The 22017-nt window shown below is 49.7% G+C and overlaps 2 protein-coding genes and 1 pseudogene across 2 annotated transcripts; 1 reads left to right on the top strand and 2 right to left on the bottom strand.

The window, feature by feature from the left end:
* Nucleotides 1–1334: 1334 nt before the first annotated feature.
* LOC118982026 (histone H3-like) lies at nt 1335–2119 on the bottom strand (annotated as a pseudogene).
* Nucleotides 2120–2854: 735 nt separating this feature from the next.
* LOC118981986 (histone H2A type 2-A) lies at nt 2855–3422 on the bottom strand. The gene has a single exon (XM_037038889.1). The coding sequence runs from the start codon at nt 3359–3361 to the stop codon at nt 2969–2971; it is 393 nt and encodes a 130-aa protein (XP_036894784.1). The 5' UTR covers nt 3362–3422; the 3' UTR covers nt 2855–2968.
* A 221-nt stretch (nt 3423–3643) lies between these two features.
* On the top strand, nt 3644–4186 carry LOC118981985 (histone H2B type 2-E). The gene has a single exon (XM_037038888.1). It carries the CDS (start codon nt 3721–3723, stop codon nt 4099–4101), a length of 381 nt encoding a protein of 126 aa, XP_036894783.1. The 5' UTR covers nt 3644–3720; the 3' UTR covers nt 4102–4186.
* Nucleotides 4187–22017: the final 17831 nt, after the last annotated feature.

A 22017-nucleotide genomic window follows, 5' to 3' on the forward strand; every position in this document is an offset into this window, starting at 1 on the left:
GTTTTTCACTCGGTGGAAGCAGGGTAGACTTTTCCTGCAACCAAGTTAGCCACATAAGAAGCTAATTATCAGGAGGAAGAGCATTTATTTACCTCGTCTTTCATTTTCCGTTAACTCTCATCTGAGAGTAGAGAAGTGATTTAAGTACAGAAATCATTAAATGGTAAAACGTGCGTCTTCAATGGCTCTCTTGTATTGAGGAACTCAAGTTTGTGCCAGTCTCCCAAACAAGTCGAAAGATTTGAGAGACTCCTGTGAGGGTAGGTAGGCCTTTACAGTGACAGGAACACAAAATCTTACCCTGTTCTTGGCTGGGTGTCAACAATGCTACTAAATTTGAGGTTTAGACAGCGCGACTTCCCTGGAAAGAAGCGGGGAGGGGCGGAGGCTGTTAGATGAAAGCAGTGAGAGCTCGGGGCCGGCAGGCAGAGAGGACCGACACCTGACACCGCTATCTCAGGTTCCAGGGTGTGCTCAGCTACCCCCGGACCTGATATAGCGAGCCAGCCTGTGTCAGTACGTCCCTTCGAGCTGTGTGCCCTGGGGATGGGTGAGAGGATAGGTGCAAAGCTGGTGCCCTCACGCGCCTCCGAGGCCCCAGCGGAGATCCAGCCTGGTAATCAGGCACCCGGGGGAGACCTAGAGACACGCCCTGGGAAGTTGCCCAGATCCAGATTAGAGGAACGTGTGGCAACCTGTAGCAGGCCCGCCACAGTCCCTACTTCTCTCCTCTTGTGTCTCATCTCGAGAGGCAAAGGGAGCTTTCAAAAAGGTGGAGAAACCGCGTCTGGGCGGAGTACCCAGAGAGAAAAGCCGAAGGTTTCCGGGCTGGAAACGGTCCGTTGAAGGCCCAGGCTCACGAGTGGCCCAAAGGGTCCGTGTCCCCGCCCCAGGCTTTAGCTTAGGATAAGAGGGTGGGACGTGCCATCCAGTCGTGGTGACACAGGAACCCGGAACCTTGAAGCTGCAGAAACCGCCCCGCCTCGACAGAGGAGACGACTTTCCTCTCCAGCCAGAGAGCCGCGCAGGGTGGGGCCATTTCCGGCGGGGGCGGGGGCGGGGGCGGGAGGCGGGAGAGGCTTCCCGGGTGGACTCCAGGCCACGAATCGCCGGCGCCCCAAGGACTCGTTCCAGAGGCGGCCCACCACCGACTCGGATCCCGCTCGTGGACAAGACAGCCCAGAGGAGCCCGACCACGTGGGCGCGAGAATGCCGAGTACTGTCCCGAACTCCCAGGATTCCGAGTAACGGGCCGGAAGGCGAGCCAGCGGGAGGGTTTTACTACGCCCTTCGTGTTGGGAGCCCGGTACTGTCTGCCCGCCTCTGAGCGCCCGCCCTCCCCTCCCACGGACGCGCGGAGACCCAGTGGCATACAGCGCCTTTCCAGTGACCTCGTGGGTGGCTCTGAAAAGAGCCTTTGGATGCGATGGAACCTAGGACCGAGCGCGCGCTTCTTAGGCCCGCTCCCCGCGGATGCGGCGGGCCAGCTGGATGTCTTTGGGCATGATGGTGACGCGCTTGGCGTGGATGGCGCACAGGTTGGTGTCCTCGAACAGGCCCACCAGGTACGCCTCGCTCGCCTCCTGCAGCGCCATGACGGCCGAGCTCTGGAAGCGCAGGTCGGTCTTGAAGTCCTGCGCGATCTCGCGCACCAGGCGCTGGAAGGGCAGCTTGCGGATCAGCAGCTCGGTCGACTTCTGGTAGCGCCGGATCTCGCGCAGCGCCACGGTGCCCGGGCGGTAGCGATGCGGCTTCTTGACGCCGCCCGTGGCCGGCGCGCTCTTGCGAGCCGCTTTGGTGGCCAACTGCTTCCGCGGGGCCTTACCACCGGTCGACTTGCGCGCGGTCTGCTTAGTCCGGGCCATGGCGAACACCTACACAACACAGCGGACGGGAGGGTATCGGTCCCGGGGCCGCAACAGCCGTCTTTATAGGCACAGTCTTTTCCCTATTGGGCGGGGCCATCAAATTGAAAGTCCCGCGCTGGCTACCCATTGGCTGTGACGTCATCTCCCCTGGCGTGCCCGATTGGCTGGCGCAGAATGCTCCCTGCCCCCAGCCACCCGCCTCCCTGTCTACTTTCCAGTATATGCCCACAGTTCTTCCTACCTGGTTTTTTCTCTCCGGCCTAGTAGTGTTGTTAATTTTTTGCTCTTGGTGGGGTTTTTTTTTCTTGTCATATATATATGTGTGTGTGTGTGTATTTTTTTAATCGCAACTGTTCAGAGTGTTCCTCCGCGACCCCTCACTCCCTAAGTCAGGCCACCCACCAGGCCCTCTCGCTCCCGAATGGGACCTCAGTCTCTGACTTGGCACCGGCCCCCTGGTGACCTTGTTGGCTTTTCAGAGCCCCTTAGTCGGTCTGAAGGACGGCTTTTCCTGCCTTTCGGATCGGAAAATTGTCCCCGCCCCGGGCCCAAGGTCCCGCCTCCGACCGCCTAACTGGGGTCCCCTTATCTTAAAAGGCTTCTAAAAACACCCAAACCCACCAACCACAAAGAAAGCCGGCCTCGGCTGGGCCAAGCCCCAGGCCCGCCAGAATCCCGAAAAACCGCTTGCTCCGCTTCTGCTAGGTCTCAAGGGCCGGGCGGAGGCCTCAGGGGGTTAACTGGGGAGTTGCGCGCTCAGCGCAGACTGGGGTGAGGGCACTAGGGGCCGCCTGACAGAGGACTTAGTCAACAGTCGCCTTAATGACGGGCGGCGCCCGAGGGGTCTGTTGCGTCCGAGGTGGCTGCGTTGAGGCTTACGGCCCCGGCCCACCCAGCCCAATCGAGGTGGCGGAGTTGGGAGCCTAGCGCCGCACATGGGTGGGGTTGCCACTTACTGCCGCGACAAGTGGCCTGCCAAGCAACTAGCTACTGTTAACAGCTCCTTTATTTGAAAGAGTGGGTGGCTCTGAAAAGAGCCTTTTGATTTCACAGGTGCTGCCTCTTCGAAACGGGGGCTGGGTGGGCGCCAAGCGCCGGCCTCACTTGCCCTTTGCCTTGTGGTGACTCTCCGTCTTCTTAGGCAGCAGCACGGCCTGGATGTTAGGCAAAACGCCGCCCTGGGCGATGGTCACTTTGCCCAGCAGCTTGTTCAACTCCTCGTCGTTGCGGATGGCCAGCTGGAGATGACGAGGGATGATGCGCGTCTTCTTGTTGTCTCGGGCGGCGTTACCCGCCAGCTCCAGGATCTCGGCGGTCAGGTACTCCAGCACGGCCGCCATGTAGACCGGCGCGCCGGCCCCTACCCGCTCGGCGTAGTTGCCTTTGCGCAGGAGCCGGTGCACACGCCCCACGGGGAACTGGAGACCAGCGCGGGAAGAGCGGGACTTGGCCTTAGCGCGGGCCTTGCCTCCCTGCTTGCCACGACCAGACATGACGGCACCGGGCACTGCCAGTAGCTCCCGACCGACGACCGAGAAAGTCGCCCTCAACGGCCCCGCTTCAGCTTTTTATAGGCAGAACGGCGATTGTCCAGAGAGCGCTTTGATTGGCCCCAGCGCAGCTTTGTCCCGATGGCCAATAACAGAGCGCAGGGAGAATCCGCTCATTTGCATGCCCGCCTCCCCCACCCCCTCGCAAGCGCGCCGCTGAAAACTCACCAATCACAATGCAGCGTGCTCAGAGCCTTAATTTGCATACATCCTCTATAAGTCCCGAGTCGCTTCCGGTAGCCTCGGTCCCGCTGCTGTCGCGTTTGCCTTCCTGCTCTCTACCTCTGCTCGCGCGTCCCGCTATGCCTGAGCCGGCCAAGTCCGCTCCCGCGCCCAAGAAGGGCTCGAAGAAAGCGGTCACCAAAGCCCAGAAGAAGGATGGCAAGAAGCGCAAGCGCAGTCGGAAGGAGAGCTATTCCATCTACGTGTACAAAGTGCTCAAGCAGGTGCACCCCGACACGGGCATCTCGTCCAAGGCCATGGGCATCATGAACTCCTTCGTCAACGACATCTTCGAGCGCATCGCCGGCGAAGCGTCCCGCCTGGCGCATTACAACAAGCGCTCCACCATCACCTCCCGGGAGATCCAGACGGCCGTGCGCCTCCTGCTGCCCGGCGAGCTGGCCAAGCACGCCGTGTCCGAGGGCACCAAGGCCGTCACCAAGTACACCAGCTCCAAGTGAGCCCCTCCCGGGACGCGGCGCTCGCACGAGTCGCCGGCCGCTTCACCCCCAAAGGCTCTTTTCAGAGCCACCTACCTTCTCAGCGAAAGAGCTTGGGTCGCTTGTGTCACTTGTCTTTACTGCCACGTCTCCACCCTGCTGCCCCCGTGCCACCTACCCCTTCGTTTCCCGGTGAAAATGTTGTCCTATTAAGGGGGGCGGGCGAGGTGCCCACGAAACACAGGGCCAGATGTAACGTAGCTGGCCGGAGAACTACCTGGAAGGGCCTGTTCACTCGCGGTCAAGGGAACCGCCTCCACGGTACAAACGTCTAACGATGCCTGGTCCTCGATGTACTGAAGTCCATCTAATTGGAGGGGTATTGGGCCGGGATGCAGGGGTTGGCTCTGTGGCATTTAGGTCAGTCAGGTCAGTCAGTGCTTTGGAACTGACTTGTTCTTTCCAAGAAGAACAAGAAGCTCTGGAAGCTTTATTACCAAATGTTACTGGAACACCAAAGTAATACTCGAGGCCACGCCTCCGCACCCACAGCAGACTTTTGGTGGGCCCGTGTCTGGGCCTAAAGACGGCTGAGAGCTTGGCTGATGCAGCCCAAACAGGATATTGCAGCCAAGCCAGGTGGCCCCACCCTTGGGGGCATCCCTGGAACCGGAGTACTAACTACCAATCAAGATGCTGATCACGCGCCCACCTACCAACCGTCGCTAGGAGCATGCAGTGAGCGTGCACAGGACAACCTATTAGAACCACTTCCCCTTTTTCCCTGCTCCTGTATAACAGCCTTGCTCAAAATAAAATTTGCATCTTGATCAGAATCCTTTGTCTTGCTGTCTATCTTCGGGCCTCTTGTTCCCATCCCTATTCATCCGTTTCAGGTAGACTCGGGACCCCAGTTGACTGTTCCGCGGGACGGAACAACTGGCGCCCAACGTGGGGGCCCCCCGGAGACTGCTTGAGCGGACAGCCATCCCGGTTAACCGATACCCGCTAGAAGCGCTGTGACTGCCCGACCGCGAGACGACTTCTGGATGGTGACCTGCCCGCCCACCCCCACCCCCACCCCGACGGCGGCATCGGCCAGGTAAGGCCCAATCATGGGACAAGCATGTTCTCAGAATGAAATGTTAGCCAATTAAAAGAATCCCTCAAGGTTCGAAGAATTCGGGTTCGAAAGAAAGATTTACATTCATTTTTTGCTTTCATTTTTAAAACGTGTCCATGGTTCCCCCAGGAAGGCACGATTGACTCTCGAGTTTGGAATCGGGTCGGGGATTGCCTTAACGATTACTACCGTGTTTTTGGCCCCCAGACCGTCCCTATTACCACCTTCAATTATTATAACCTCATAAAAGATGTCCTCACTAATCAGTGTCACGCCCCAGACATCCAACGCTTATGCAAAGAGGGCCAGAAAATTCTTACCAACCATTCCTGCCCACCCCTCCAGAGCCCCCTCTGTCCCAGATCTGCCAGATACAAAGACCCTCCATCGCGGCCGCCCTCGCGGGCCCCTTCAACCTGTCCCTCAGTATCCATCGATATTGACACAGGTCCAAAACCTGCCCCAATATACCCTGCCCTTAGTGAGTTCAAAAGCCCCGCCAACTCAGGACTTGAGGATCAACTTGACCCAGCGCATCAGGCGGACCTAGAGGAGGAGGCGGCCTGCTATAACAATCCTGATTGGCCCCCCCTCCTAGCGGCAATGCTTCCACCATTTCCGCCGCCTCCATTTCGGCCGCTGCCATATGCCTCCGCTAATCTACGCCCTCCTACCGCGCCCGATGCGGCGGCCATTTTACCCCCTGATTTAAACAGACCTGAGCCGCTGGCCACCCACCGAAATCTTCCCCTCCGAAAAACCTCCATTCAAGAGGCCCTAATTCTCATACGTGAAATCAAAGCCGTAGCAAAAGAGTTTACTGACCTGACAGTCTCCCCTCCTGCTGAACTTTTAGCTTTCCCAGTTACCAGGTCCCAAAATCGGCCCAGCAGACCCAGAGCCATAGATAGCTCTGCCGTCCCTCTACCCAACAGTGATAATGAAGAAGACTCAGACAACTCAGCCTCTGATGAGGAAGAGACAGAAGGCAATACTAGAGATGAAGGAGCCTCTGCCTCATATTCTCACACGTACAAAAAACTTAGCCTAAAAACCCTAGAAAAGGTCAAAGCAGCAGTAGCTAATTATGGCCCTACTGCCCCTTTCACTATTGCCTTGATTGAGAACCTCAGTGAACGCTGGCTCACGCCTAATGATTGGTTCTTCCTAGCTAGAGCCACCCTTAGCGGAGGTGATTTTATACTCTGGAAGAGTGAATATGAAGAAACCTCTAAACAATTTGTTGAGCGCAACACGCGTAAATCCTCCTCTAAACACTGGACTATAAAAAAGTTTCTCGGCACTAACCCTTACCAACATAACGAAAAACAGGCTCAATTTCCCCCCGGGCTATTAACACAGATTCAGTCCGCTGGCCTTAAAGCCTGGAAGCTCCTCTCCCAGAAAGGCGCGGCTACTACTTCCCTTGCTAAAGTTAGACAGGGCCCAGAGGAGCCGTACAGCGACTTTATCAGCCGCTTGCAGGAACTAGCAGAGCGCGGCTCTTTGGCACCGGCAAAGGCGAAAGCGAAAGCGCCTTCGTCGGGCATCTCGCTTTTGAAAACGCCAACCCCGCCTGCCAAGATGCTATTCGGGCCAAACCGCCAGGGGGACCTCTGTGACTATGTCTGCCTTTGCTCGGGCATTGGCTCCGCCCATGCTCTCGGGCTTGCTATCGGAGCTGCCTTGCAAAACTTTGCGCCCAGTCAGCAAACCCATAACCTTAATCGTCTTTGCTTCAACTGCAACCAGCCTGGACACTTTTTAAAATCCTGCCCTCAAAGGGCACAGAACCTGGCTAGCCCAGATATAGACAGTCCTACCCCTAAAAAGCCTCCCCCTGCCACAAAATGTCCCCTCTGCAGAAAGGGATTTCATTGGGCATCAGAATGCCGTTCCAGAATAGACGTTTACCGACAACCCATTCCACTAAAACAGGGAAACTCTAATAGGGGCCAGCCCCAGGGCCCCAACCCAGGGTTGAACTCCGGGGCTTCACAGTTCAACCCCCAAGTATCCAACCAGTCCATCCCTGCCCTTCCAGTAATCAACCACGCCTCCACATCACCGACCTATGGAGGGCAACAGCAGGCAGCGCAGGATTGGACCTCTGTACCACCACCGACACAATATTAACATCAGAGAATAGCCCCTTAACGCTCCCAGTCAGCGTATATGGCCCACTACCACCCGACACCTTTGGCCTTATTCTTGGCGGAGCTAGCTCTACCCTTCAGGGAATCCAGGTCCTCCCTGGAATCCTTGATAATGATTTTGAAGGGCAAATCCACATTATCCTTTCTACCACTCTGAACTTAATTACCATACCAAAAGGAACTAGGCTAGCTCAAGTTATCATCCTTCCCTTACAACATGTCAATTCAAATTTTCAAAAAACCTTTCGGGGCCATAGTACCCCCGGCTCCTCAGACGCTTACTGGATTCAACAGATATCCCAGCACCGCCCTTTATTAGAGCTCAAACTTAATGGTAAAGTCTTTACAGGCATTCTAGACACAGGAGCAGATGCCACAGTCATTTCTCAATCCCACTGGCCAAAGTCTTGGCCGCTAACCTCTGCCGCTACCCACCTGCGCGGCATCGGGCAAACGACCAACCCTCAACAAAGCGCTCAAGTTCTACGGTGGGAAGATTCCGAAGGGAATAGTGGTTCTGTCACCCCCTATATCATCCCCAACCTGCCCGTTAACCTATGGGGACGAGATATCCTAGCACAAATGAAAGTAATCATGTGCTGCCCCAACAGCACTGTCATGACTCAAATACTTAATCAGGGCTACCTGCCCGGTCAAGGATTAGGCAAAGAAAATCAGGGCATCACAGAACCCATTACCATCACCCCCAAGGCAGATAAGGCAGGCCTAGGATACCACCAGAATTTTCCCTAATGTCCATTGACAGTCCTGTACCCCATGCAGATAAAATCCTCTGGAAAGTGACAGACCCTGTTTGGGTTGATCAATGGCCTCTTACCCATGAGAAAACCCTAGTTGCAATAGCGTTAGTACAGGAACAGCTCTCGGCAGGACACATTGAGCCCACCAACTCCCCATGGAATACGCCCATTTTCATTATAAAAAAGAAAACAGGCAAATGGAGCCTCTTACAAGATCTCAGAGCCGTCAACAAAATAATGGTCCCCATGGGAGCTTTACAGCCTGGCCTCCCTTCGCCTACTGCCATCCCTGCCAACTATTATAAAATTGTTATTGATTTAAAAGACTGCTTTTTCACAATCCCTCTCCACCCAGAAGACAAACCCTACTTCGCCTTCAGTGTCCCTCAAACCAATTTCCAAAGTCCTATGCCCCGCTACCATTGGAAGGTACTACCACAGGGCATGGCCAATAGCCCCACCTTGTGTCAAAAGTTTGTTGCAGCTGCAATTGCCCCAGTGAGAGCTCAGTGGCCTCAAGCCAATATCCTCCTAGCCTGTCCTGACAGCAACACGGCCAAGGCCTGCCATGCCAATATGCTTACGTGCCTTGCAAATCAGGGACTACAAATCGCCCCTGATAAAGTACAAACATCTGATCCGTATTCCTATCTAGGATTTGAGCTATATAACCAACAAGTGATTACCCCCCGCATCCGCCTCAGGTCTGATAACCTAAAGACACTTAATGACTTTCAAAAACTACTTGGGGATATTCAATGGCTCCGGCCTTACTTAAAACTTCCCACCGAAGCCCTCCTTCCCCTCAATAACATTCTAAAAGGAGACTCAGACCCTCTATCCCCGCGTACCTTAACCCCCGAAGCAGAAGAATCCCTAACCACTATTAACAGAGCCATTCAAACCCAACACACCAGACAGATTCGTTGACTTACCCCTCATATTCCTATTACTCCCTACAACCCATACTCCAACAGGAATATTCTGGCAACCTACAACAGAAGACTTTACAAAAAATGGCCACCCCCTTCTTTGGGTCCACCTGCCAGCTTCCCCCTCACGAGTATTACTCACTTACCCCTCCCTTCTTGCCACCTTAATTATGAAAGGACGGTCCACCAGCCGTCAGTTATTCGGGAGAGACCCTGACTCCATAATTACCCCCTATACACAAGACCAAACTAACTGGCTTCTACAAACCTCAGATGAATGGGCCATAGCATTATCCTCCTTCACAGGACATCTTGACAATCACTACCCCAGTGATCCCCTTGTCCAGTTTGCTAAAACCCACCAGTTCATTTTTTCCAAAGTAACCAAAATGACACCAATTCCCGAGGCCACCCTCGTCTTTACTGATGGGTCTTCAAACGGCACCACCGCCTATGTCATAGACAAGCAGCCCTTTTCTATCAAATCCCCATACTCTTCCGCCCAGCTCCTGGAACTATTTGCCATACTTGAAGTTTTCACCTCGCTTGCAAATCAACCTTTCAACCTCTATACTGACAGCGCTTACATAGCTCAGTCAGTTCCCCTACTAGAAACTGTCCCCTTCATTAAACCTTCCACAAACGCCACCCCCCTATTTACCAAGCTACAAAACCTTATCTTACAAAGGCAGCACCCCTTTTACATTGGACATCTCCGCGCTCACCTTGACCTCCCTGGGCCTTTGACAGAAGGCAACACCTTAGCAGACGTAGCCACACAGATCGCCTGCCCTATTCTCACAGATCTAATCGCCGAGGCCACCGAAGCCCACACCTTGCACCATTTAAACGCTCACACCCTTCGCCTCCTTTATAAAATTACTAGAGACCAGGCCAGGGAAATTGTCAAGGCTTGCCCTCACTGCGTCCCCTCAACACCTGCACCCCATCTGGGGGTCAATCCCCGGGGACTCATCCCTAATGCCATCCGGCAAATGGATGTTACCCACTTCGCTGCCTTTGGGAAGCAAAAATTCATCCACATCACTATTGACACCTTCAGTGGCTTTATAGCTGCCTCCCTCCAGACAGGCGAGGCGTCTAAGAACGTTGTCTCTCACATGATCCACTGCCTCTCTATCCTAGGCAGACCCCACACTATCAAAACAGACAACGGCCCCGGTTACACCGGAAAAAATTTTCAGACCTTCTGTCAGCAGCTTCAAATTAAGCACATTACAGGCATTCCTTACAACCCTCAGGGACAAGGTATTGTAGAGAGAGCTCATCAGACCTTAAAGAACTCCATTAACCGCCTAGCACATTCCCCCCTCAGATTCACCAAATTAAACCCCCGAAACCTCCTAAATCATGCCCTCTTCCAACTTAATTTCCTCACGTTAGACATGCGAGGCCGCTCCGCGGCCGATCGCCTCTGGCACCCTCAAACCCTAAACCAACACGCCACAGTCATGTGGCGCGACCCCCTCGCGCATTGTTGGAAAGGTCCTGACCCTGTCCTCATTTGGGGAAGGGGTTCAGCTTGCGTTTATGATCGAAAGGAGGATGGCCCGCGATGGCTTCCCAAGGGACTAATAAAGCGCATCCACCATCCGCCCACCCCATCCCATGAAACTGATCAGACCCCGGGGACAATAAGAACCTGAGGGAATTTTTTCCTTTCAATTACAGGTAAAACATGGCCTCCCCATGGCTTTTCCTCTCGTTACTGCAAACACTCTTACACCTGAGAGCACATGGAGGACTTCGAGAACGGCCCCGCGACATTCACCAAGCCCTCTATGGAACGCCCTGTGAATGCCGTGGAGGAACCACTACCAATTACGCCATCCCCTCGCGATATACTCAGGTAGTAGACTGCAACACAAAAACAGCATACCTAGCCTATTCCCTCACAGCGACAGGAGGTACATCTAAACCCGCATGGTCCTGTGTGCCTAAGCCTCCTGTCATACCTGCCAGCAATGGGATACCAGGACCATGCCCATGCACCACCTTTTATCCATCAATACACTCTTCCTGCTATAATAGAGTTCAGGAGTGTACCTCCGGCAATAAAGCATATTTCACTGCCATACTCCAAAAATCTAAAAACACTGCCAACATAGGGGACTGGGGATCCAGTTCAGCAGTCGCCGGTACTGACTCCCATAAATATTTACAGGCTGGCTGCCCAGGTACTGTAGGGCAGCCTGTATGCTGGGAACAGACCCCCTCCATCCACATTTCTGATGGGGGTGGGCCCCAGGACACCATAAGGGAACTCACTGTCCACAGGCAGACAGAACATCTCATCGAAACCCAGTTCCCCAGACTTACCCATCATCCCCTGGCCCTCCCCAAATCACAGGGAGTAGACCTAGACACCCAAACTATGGATATGTTAACAGCTACCCACCAAGCCCTTAACACCCCCAACCCTACAAAGATTGCTGGCTATGCCTAAGCCAAGACACCCCTGTGCCTCTAGCTTTCCCTGCCAACATATCAATCCTCAACGGTGCCACTCTAAATTGCACCCTCAATCAACCCTTTAGGGTCCAGCCCGCACTTTTCCTTTCCTCCACCTGTATTTACAAGGACTCACAAAATAACACCTTCGACATCCCTGTCGGCTTTGCTAGCTTGGCCAATTGCAGCCACATGATCGACTATAACACGTCCCTTTGCCCAGGTCCCGGACGAGCCTTCGTCTGCGGCAATAATCTCGCCTTCACTGCCTTGCCCTCCAACTGGACAGGGCTATGTGTACTAGCTACCCTATTACCTGACATAGACATCATCCCCCGATATGAGCCCGTCCCTGTCCCTGCCTTTGACCATTTCGCAGGACGACACAAAAGAGCTCTGGCCATTATTTCCCTACTTGTTGGCCTAGGAGTCTCTGGAGCAGTAGCTACAGGAACCGCGGGATTAGGAGTTCCGGTCCACTCATATACCAAGCTTTCCGAGCAACTCATTGATGATGTTCAAACCCTGACTAGTACTATCAGTGATATCTAAGACCAATTAGATTCGTTAGCAGAAGTAGTCCTTCAAAATAGGCGAGGCTTAGACCTCCTCACCACCGAGCAGGGAGGTATATGTCTAGCCCTACAGGAACGCTGCTGCTTCTACGCTAACAAATCTGGCATTGTCCGAGACAAGATAAAAAACCTCCAAGAAGGCCTTGAAAAACGGCGAAGAGCATTAGCCGAGAGCCCCTTTTTAACAGGACTTAATGGATTGCTTCCCTACCTCCTCCCCCTTCTCGGGCCCTTAATCACCATTATCCTAGTCTTAACCTTTGCCCCTTGGATCCTCAGGCGTGTTACCCCATTAGTTAGAGACCAGCTCAATGCCATCCTAGGGAAACCTATCCAGATTCACTACCATCAGCTAGAGATGCTAGATCGTGAATGTGATCCAGATTCATCAAGGCCCTCTCCCACGAGAGCTGCATAACCCTCGAGAGTTTGCATTACAGCCTAGTTGCTGTAATGGATACCCCTAGGTGCATGACAAAGTACTGCAAGGAGAGGCCCTTAAGAAGGCCATTCTCGAGTCTCCTGAGAGGTAAGCCGGCTTGCATAGAGGTCCGTACCCATTTCCTCTCCTCCGAAAAAGGTACATACGGGGCTCAGGAGGAGCCTGGCCACTGCCTCCCCTAGCTGGTTAATGTCCATAACAATTTGTTACCTCCTTGCCTTAAAAAACAAAAAGGGAGGAGATGTCGGGGCCTAAAGACGGCTGAGAGCTTGGCTGATGCAACCCAAACAGGATATTGCAGCCAAGCCAGGCGGCCCCACCCTTGGGGGCATCCCTGGATCCGGAGTACTAACTACCAATCAAGATGCTGATCTCGCGCCCACCTACCAACCATCGCTAGGAGCATGCAGTGAGCGTGCACAGGACAACCTATTAGAACCACTTCCCCTTTTTCCCTGCCCCTATAGAACAGCCCCACTCAAAATAAAATTTGCAGCTTGACCAGAATCCTTTGTCTTGCTGTCATTCTTCGCGCCTCTTGTTCGCATCCCTATTCATCCGTTTCAGGTAGACTCCAGACCCCAGTTGACTGTTCCGCATGCGACAGAACAGGCCCGGATACCTTGGTTCCGTGGTCCAAGTGAGTTTTAGTTACATACTCCTGTCTGTCGCAGTTTCGCATTCCTTTCAGGTACACAGAATCAATACATACTATTATTGCTCTGCTTTGAGAAGTGATCTGCTGTCAGGTTAAGGTAATAGAAAGGCTACTGTTTCTCATCTTTTTTTTCCCTTCCCACTTGGGCCTTGATACCTACACAGTTCTCCATAGTTGTAGGGGTTTTTTTTGGGGGGGGAGTGTTTTTTGTTTTTTGTTTTTGTTTGTTGCTGTTGTAACACAATATGGATCAGGAAGACAGGAGGGAAGGGATTTCTAGGTGTTCGGGGACTTCATGGACCTCTGCCAGCTTGTAAAACGTCCTCCAGAGACTTCCAACAGCAGGGTTTTTTTTGTTTTTTTGTTTTGTTTTGTTTTGTTTTTGTCTTAACACCACTCGGCCTTAAAAACGTTTGTCCCTTGCCCGGAACAGTTCATCCTCTTTGCAAAAACAGAGGTGCTAGAGGTACCAGAGTAATACCGAGGCCCTCTCCGTTTTTGAGACTAGGCGGCTCCAAAGAAGTGTTTGCTAGAACGGTTCAAAGGCGATTAGACCCTGAACCGGTCAACCTATCGATGAAAACCCCACGGACAGCCACCGAACCCGCATCACTGGGGCAAGTGGTGGCGGGAGGCAAGGGTGACGGACCTATGGAACACACCAGGTGATTCGCGGTTGGTACCCACTGACGCGTTGCTTTTACAGTTGCCATATTCCTTGGGAGGATCCTCTCCACAGTTTTGAGTCACGACCCCAGACATTTTCTTGCCCCTTCTCCTAACTGTCCTTTCCCAGAATTGTTTGTAACGCTACATACAAAGCTAGCTGCATTTCCCCTTTATTCCTTCATTAATTCAAGGCACCAAATACACTACATTTCTACCCTGATTAGAGTTCAAGAACATTTTAAAGAGGTCAAGTGAGAGCAGAAGGTAAAGCACAAAAGAAAGCCGTAAAACTGAAACTCCCTACCAAAAAGAGAAAGAGAGAAAGACGGTAAGCACACTGCAGCAAGGTCCTAGCTCTCATCCCCTGGCTTTGGCTCTTGTTTGTGTGTTTCTTAGGTAGCTGCACAAAACCCCAAATACTATCTTCCCACATGATTTCCCTCACTTCCTGTCTATTCCACCCGATCAAGTACAGATAACTTATTTCCTAGTTATTGTACTAAATCTGCCCCTTCTCTCCCATGCTTTGTCCAGGGCCCCAGGGATCGCCTCCCTGCTTTTTTTGCACATTGTGAAATGAGGCCGATGGCTGGAACTTAAGAAGTTCAGGAAAAGCATGGAGATGGGGGGGGGGCGTCAAAGAAAAGGGGAGAGATTGCGTTTACAGAGTAGGAATATAACAAAAAATAAACATGAAAAATAAAAGAAAGAAACCAACCAAACATGCACGCTCACTCGTGCCTTCACAGACACACACACACAGACACACACACACACACACACAGAGAGAGCTTAAGAGGCTGTGTCAATAACTGAATGTGCTGGGGAGGAAGTAGTCAATATCTGGTTCTGAGGACTCTCAAATATATGAGTAGGGAAGCAGAAAACAGCTAATCTTGCACTGACAGTGGAGATGTAACTAAATTACCCACCAATCAATAGTTCCGTTTAGCACCGACATCTACACTTACACGTTTCAAAGCAAGACTGACACCCTGTTCTGGCTCTGTGACCAGTATTTGTGCACATGGCTTCCCGAACCAAGGGAGAGATTTAAAACAAAAACAAACAAACCAACCCCCCACACACACCACCACCATTTGTACCCTGAGATAAATTAAACGTTCTGGGGTACATATAGCAGTAAACAGAATAGAAGAGTTCCCCATCCACATAAAGGTAGATCCTAGTAGGTGGACGCTGAAATAAGCGAATGAAAGAAATGTATAACAGAATGATATTAAGGGGGTGATGTGTGCTATGATGGGAAGCAGACTATGGAGCACAGTGTGAATGACAGGTCCAATCAGTTAGTATTTGAGCAGAGGCCCGAATAAAGTAACCCGGTGAGCCATAGGATAGCTTGGAGAAGAGTATTCTAGCCCCACCACCAGCCCCGGCCCGCCCTGCCAAAAAGCCAGCAAGTGCAAAGGCCCTGAGGCAGGCAAAAGTTCAGGGAGTTCAAGGAATACACAAGGCTACTGTGGCTAAAGTACAGTAAGCAAAGGAAAGATTCCCAGAGGCAAGGCATCAGAGCGGTAGTTGATCACGTACAACTTCGAAGAATCTCATAGGCCACTGCAAAGATTTTAGCTTTTACTCTCAGTAACTTGGAGTGCCCCAGGAGGCTTTGGTTGGAGTAATGACATGATTTGACTTATGTTTTCTACAGCTCGCCCGAGGTGCTGTGTTAAAAAAGACACTAGGAGAGCTAGAGTAGAGGCAGGAAATGTATCAAAGAGGCTACAGTAACAGCATTTCGAAAGAGAGCTGATAGCAGTGGAGATGGTAAGAAGTTGTCAAGCCTGGGAAACCCTGGGAAATTGATTGGTCATTTAGAAAAGGCACCTGGTCCGTCCCAAATTCAGTCTAATGTAATCCCAGGGACACAAGAAGCGTTCTCTCTCTCTCTCTCTCTCTCTCTCTCTCGCTCTCTCTTTCCCCCCACCCAGTTACACGTTAGCCCCCATGGGCTCACATGTTCTCTCTCCACAGCCATGTGGCCTGCAGCCACGAAGACTCGGCCTTCAGAGCACCAGGGAACTAGCTAAGCTACCTGGTTAGTGGCGGAGACTGTTTGTCTAGCAGTCACCTTGCTGGCTCCAAAGGGCTAAGCTTTCACGTCAGGTGAAAGCTCTGAACACTGCCTCCTGCCTTGGCCTTGCTGAGGACGGGGCTGGACTTCTTCCATGGTGGGGCATTGAGAACCCAGGGGCCAGTGGAGATGGTGAGAGGTATTCAAGGTATATATTTAAACTAACTGAATGTGGATTATGAAGTATCGAGGACTGATTGAAGGTTTTTGGACTGAGCACTTCAAAACAGCTGCCCTCTGCTGCTGTGTAAATTTGAGAAACTTTTACACGTCAAGCGGATATCTGCCATTGGCCCTTGGAGGGGTACATCCATTTGCACACAAATGAACCATACCACACCATAATCTCCCATGCATTGGTACTTGGAATGTTTTCCCTTTGATGTCCTGGAAGATCCTAATCTTCCCCTCAATATACCTAAACTAGTGCAATTGCATAAATCACTGTTACCTCTGATGGATTTTGCAAACTATAATGAAAAGCAATATTAGTCAGAATTTTAGTTAAAGTATGATAACTCAAACATAGGAGAGCCTTTTAAATATAAAGGAATTAAAAATCTTATATGATCTTATCTTGAAATTCTATGAATTTTAAAAGTCAATATTGTCAATATTTTAGTGGGATTAATAAAGTTAAACAATAATTAATGTCTATGAAACTTATTTCTGTACCAGTTTTTAAAGTCTTTGATTACAAGTTGTTTTTTGGTTTGTTTTTATTTGTCAATGTTTTTTGTTTTGGAACTTTGGAAGCTACCAAAGTGATGAAAAACTGACATTATTTCTTTTTCTAGATTCACCATTTCTTTTTTTAAAGATATACTTTATTTTTTAAATATTTTTATTTATTTATTTTTAGAGGGGAAGGGAAGGAGAGAGGGAGAGAAATATCAATGTATGGTTGCCTCTGCTGAGGACACACAATGTATCATGTGTCCCCTGCCAGGAACTGGCTTGCAACCCAGGCATGTGCCCTGACTGGGAATTGTGGAACCGAGATCCTCTGGGTCGCAGGCCCGCGCTCAGTCCACTGAACTACACCAGCCAGGGCCCTCACCATTTCTAGTTATTCACTGCATTTTATCTCTGTCTTGTTTTTTCATTTACATGTACACACATTTTCTGAACCACTTGAAAATAATGGCTCACTTTCAAGAACCATCATTTGGTGTCAGGCTCAAATGTTGGAAAAATTTCAGTTTCTAGCAAAAGCTAATTGTGGAATTGTGGAGGGCTCTCCAGCCCTCCAAGGATGAGAATGAGTCATCCAGGACACAGTCTGTCATTCCAGTGGTAAAGGTTCCCTTTAGTGGAGCCCTGGCTGGTGTAGCTCAGTGGACTGAGCATGGGCCTCTGAAGCAAAGGGTCGCAGGTTCCATTCCCAGTCAGGGCACATACCTGGGTGGCAGGCCAGGTCCTCAGTAGGGGATATGTGAGAGGCAACCACACATTGATGTTTCTCTCCTTCTCTCCCTTCCCTTCTCTCTAAAAATAAGTAAATAAAATCTTATTTATTTCTTTATTTTTAGTAAATAAAAAAATCTTTTTTAAAAAAGATTTCCTCTAGCGGAGAATATCCTGAACCCTTCTGCGAAACAGTTTTTATTTGGATCGTGCAGGGTAAGTGTTACAGAACAGGGTCAAAGGTGCGTACAATATACTGTTACCAAAAGCAACCCCAACTAGGTTCACATTGCCCGCCAGCAGAGGAGACGTCTCTCAATGTCAGAGATTTGTGGAAAGGAAAGGAAATGCTTATTTAAAGCCATACAGACGTAAAGTATTGACCCAATATTTTCATTAAAATCCCACAGTTCGTTAAAACACCCACAAACACACAAAGTCGTTCCTTCTCCCTCTGCCCTAGTCTGGGGTACCGTATCTCAGGAAAAGAAGTAGAAGTCCGTGATTCAGGCTCCCAGCACCATCAGCTGTGTCAGGCCAGGACCTCCAGTTAATCCAAAGTCATGTGACACCTCCTCATGGCCCACTAGCAAGAGTCCTTTCATCCCCTTTCTTTCAGGCAAAGTCTCTCCTACTTCTTAAGCCATGTGACCAAAGAGAGCACCCCAAAGCTGTGGGGTCCTCTCCCCAGCAAAGCTGTGGGGGCCCCCACCCTGGCCAAAGCCGAGTAGTTCCTCCTTTAATGGCTGCTGTGTCTGGGTTTAAGTCCCCACACCAACCTTCCTCTGTACCCCCATTTCCAACTCCTCCTACAATCAGTTGCACCTGCCAGCATTCCTGTATTACTCCAAGTTTACTGAACTGCCATGGTGAGTCTGGGCAGGTGTGGCCTCATGTCATAGAGCCAATCTCCAAGCTCTGACATAAGTGCTGTAGCCAGGGGAAGCTGCCTGGGTGGAAGTCACTTCCATCTCCCTGGCTCAAAGCATGGCCACAGCTATTGAACATATCTATGCAACCAGTTAAGGGTTATAGGTATGTTAAATGACCATGCCAGAGGTTAGCTGCAAAACAGAGGTTGGCTGTACAAAACAGCTCTGCATCTTCCTGCTCCATGTGTCCCTTCCCCCAGCTTATACCTGTGGCGGGGAGGAGAACATCCTATATACCTTTCTAATATTTCCTCGACACCTTGAGTTCTGGACCCCATTCCGAATCCCTATTTGGGGCCCCCGTCTTGGCTCCACCCTGTTTCATAAGTGCAGGGATATGCAGCATACATGGACAGCTCATCAATCAGTGTCCGAAGGCTATAGTTATAAAAAACAGATATTATGTATAGATGACAGTTGAAGAAGCACAAAGATCTGCCTCAGGTCAGGGTCTGTTAGACATAATGATACCAGAAAGTTTTTAAAGCGTATTTCAAGAGATAGAGAGTTTACTTCTTATGCATTAAATATCTGGTTTATACCTATAACAAAGGGCTATAGCGAAGCAAAGCAAGCTTCAAAGGATACAATGTATACTTCGGGCCTGATTTCCCACAGGAACCCTCGATGTTAGTGGTGTTAGTATGGGATGGTACCTGCTACCAGCATTCCCAGTTTTTTGTTCAAGACTTACTGGCACGGTTTTGCTTGTGAGGAACTACAGTGTCCGAAGCCACACAAAGTGGTCCCCAACAGCTAATAAGCTTAGCAATCAATGGATGTAAAAGCTATTGTTTCAGGAATTGAAGGTATGACAGTCCTTGATTTCTGGAGACTATAAGCAGTTCCATCTTTGTGCCTCAGAGGTCTCAATCATTCAAGATGGTTTCTGAACCATCATCCTCCAGGGTGAGATGTCCACTGCCCAGGACACAGATGTAAGAATGCTACAGCTTTTTATCTGATTAACTTTCCCCCTGAATTCCAATCCCCTTTTCTCCTCCAGTTGAAAATGGAATTTAAGACAGTCTGTTAGGGTATAAACCCACCATCTTCCCAGATCACTGTCCTTCTGAGTAAGTGCCCATAAAGATTCAATTGCTGTCCCTGCTTATTGGGTCTGGTACGTGACAGGTAGCCCAAACACCAGTTTTTCTGGTTTCAAAAAGATGTTGCAACTATCTTGAAACTTCTCCCAAAATACTTTATGTATAGTGTCTCTGAAAAATAAGGGCATTGTCCTATATGAAAACAATACCATTATTACATCCAAAAATTTAAGAACTCAATAATATTAACTAATATGCAATTCATAGTGAATTTTTTCTAGTTTTATTGCATTGGCCAAAAAGTTCATTTGTTTTTTTTTCTGTGCAATTGCTGTAGTAGTGCTTAGTTGTCTTTAATTTTATTCAAAAGAAGTTTGTTAGATTCTATCATGACAGCTGTCATATAAGCATGGGTTAAAATGTATTATTAAAATTGGTGAATATTAGTGTAGCAATTTTAATGTGGAAGATGAAAGAAAACACACATTTTCAGCATATTAGCCTTTATTATTTCAAGAAAGGTAAAAATACAACTGAAAGACAAAAAAATAATGTGTAGTGTAGGGAGTAGCTGCTATGGCTGACTGATTGTGTCAAAAGTGGTTTGAGAAATTTTGCGCAGGAAATTTCTTGCTGGACAATACACTCCACGGTCAGGTCCACAAGTCATTGGTTGCATTCAAATTGAGACACTGAAAATAATAATTTGAAAAATAATAATCACATATTTAGGCATTATGATGGGGACATGTTTGGGGGCATAACAAGCCTATCAGAGCTGTTGACTATATTATGGGTTGACCCGTGTTCCTGCCACTATATATGTTGGAAAGCAAACTTCCCAGTGCCTTATACCGCGGCCTTATTTGCAAATAGAGTTTTGTAGATGTAATTGACTTAAAATAGGTCATTAGGGTGGGCTGTAATTCAATATGACTGGTTCTTGATAAGAAGATGCAGAAACATACAGGAAGAACCGGTGGTAGGAGTTGGAGTTTATGCTGTCACAGCCAAAAAAAAAAAAAAAAACCAGGGCTGCCAGCAGCTTAAAAGTTAGGAATTTTTTCCAGCCCTGGCTAGTGTAGCTCAGTGGATTGAGCGCGGGCCTGCAAATCACACAATAGCAGTTTGATTCCCAGTCAGGGCACATGCCTGGGTTTCAGGCCAGTTCCCATGAGGGGATGCATGAGAAGCAACCATACACTGATATTTCTCTCCTTCTCTCCTTCCCTTCCCTTCTAAAGATTAATACAATCTTTAAAAAAAAGTTAGGGATCCTTTCCTAGAAGAGTTTAGGAACTGGACCCTGCCAACACCTTGGAGAGCAGCTCATGTCTCTCTCACAATCAATGTTTTTCTCTCCCTTCCTTCCTCTCTCTCTCAATTCAATAAACACATCTTTCGGCGAAGGAATTTTTAAAAATGTATATATCAGACAAATTAGCTTAAGTAGATGTCCAAAGGAAAAACAGAACTCTGAGCTAGGCTAACTCCAAGAATATTCGGTTTACTGCTATATGTACCCCAGAACGTTTAATTTATCTCAGGGTACAAATGGTGGTGGTGTGTGTGGGGGGTTGGTTTGTTTGTTTTTGTTTTAAATCTCTCCCTTGGTTCGGGAAGCCATGTGCACAAATACTGGTCACAGAGCCAGAACAGGGTGTCAGTCTTGCTTTGAAACGTGTAAGTGTAGATGTCGGTGCTAAACGGAACTATTGATTGGTGGGTAATTTAGTTACATCTCCACTGTCAGTGCAAGATTAGCTGTTTTCTGCTTCCCTACTCATATATTTGAGAGTCCTCAGAACCAGATATTGACTACTTCCTCCCCAGCACATTCAGTTATTGACACAGCCTCTTAAGGTCTGTGTGTGTGTGTGTGTGTGTGTGTGTGTCTGTGAAGGCACGAGTGAGCGTGCGTGTTTGGTTGGTTTCTTTCTTTTATTTTTCATGTTTATTTTTTGTTATATTCCTATTCTGTAAACGCAATCTCTCCCCTTTTCTTTGACGCCCCCCCCCCCCCATCTCCATGCTTTTCCTGAACTTCTTAAGTTCCAGCCATCGGCCTCATTTCACAATGTGCAAAAAAAGCAGGGAGGCGATCCCTGGGGCCCTGGACAAAGCATGGGAGAGAAGGGGCAGATTTAGTACAATAACTAGGAAATAAGTTATCTGTACTTGATCGGGTGGAATAGACAGGAAGTGAGGGAAATCATGTGGGAAGATAGTATTTGGGGTTTTGTGCAGCTACCTAAGAAACACACAAACAAGAGCCAAAGCCAGGGGATGAGAGCTAGGACCTTGCTGCAGTGTGCTTACCGTCTTTCTCTCTTTCTCTTTTTGGTAGGGAGTTTCAGTTTTACGGCTTTCTTTTGTGCTTTACCTTCTGCTCTCACTTGACCTCTTTAAAATGTTCTTGAACTCTAATCAGGGTAGAAATGTAGTGTATTTGGTGCCTTGAATTAATGAAGGAATAAAGGGGAAATGCAGCTAGCTTTGTATGTAGCGTTACAAACAATTCTGGGAAAGGACAGTTAGGAAAAGGGGCAAGAAAATGTCTGGGGTCGTGACTCAAAACTGTGGAGAGGATCCTCCCAAGGAATATGGCAACTGTAAAAGCAACGCGTCAGTGGGTACCAACCGCGAATCACCTGGTGTGTTCCATA

The sequence above is a fragment of the Sturnira hondurensis genome, unplaced genomic scaffold (assembly GCF_014824575.4).
Source record: "Sturnira hondurensis isolate 20B ecotype Veracruz unplaced genomic scaffold, ASM1482457v3 Scaffold0024822, whole genome shotgun sequence".
Taxonomy (NCBI): Eukaryota; Metazoa; Chordata; class Mammalia; order Chiroptera; family Phyllostomidae; genus Sturnira; species Sturnira hondurensis.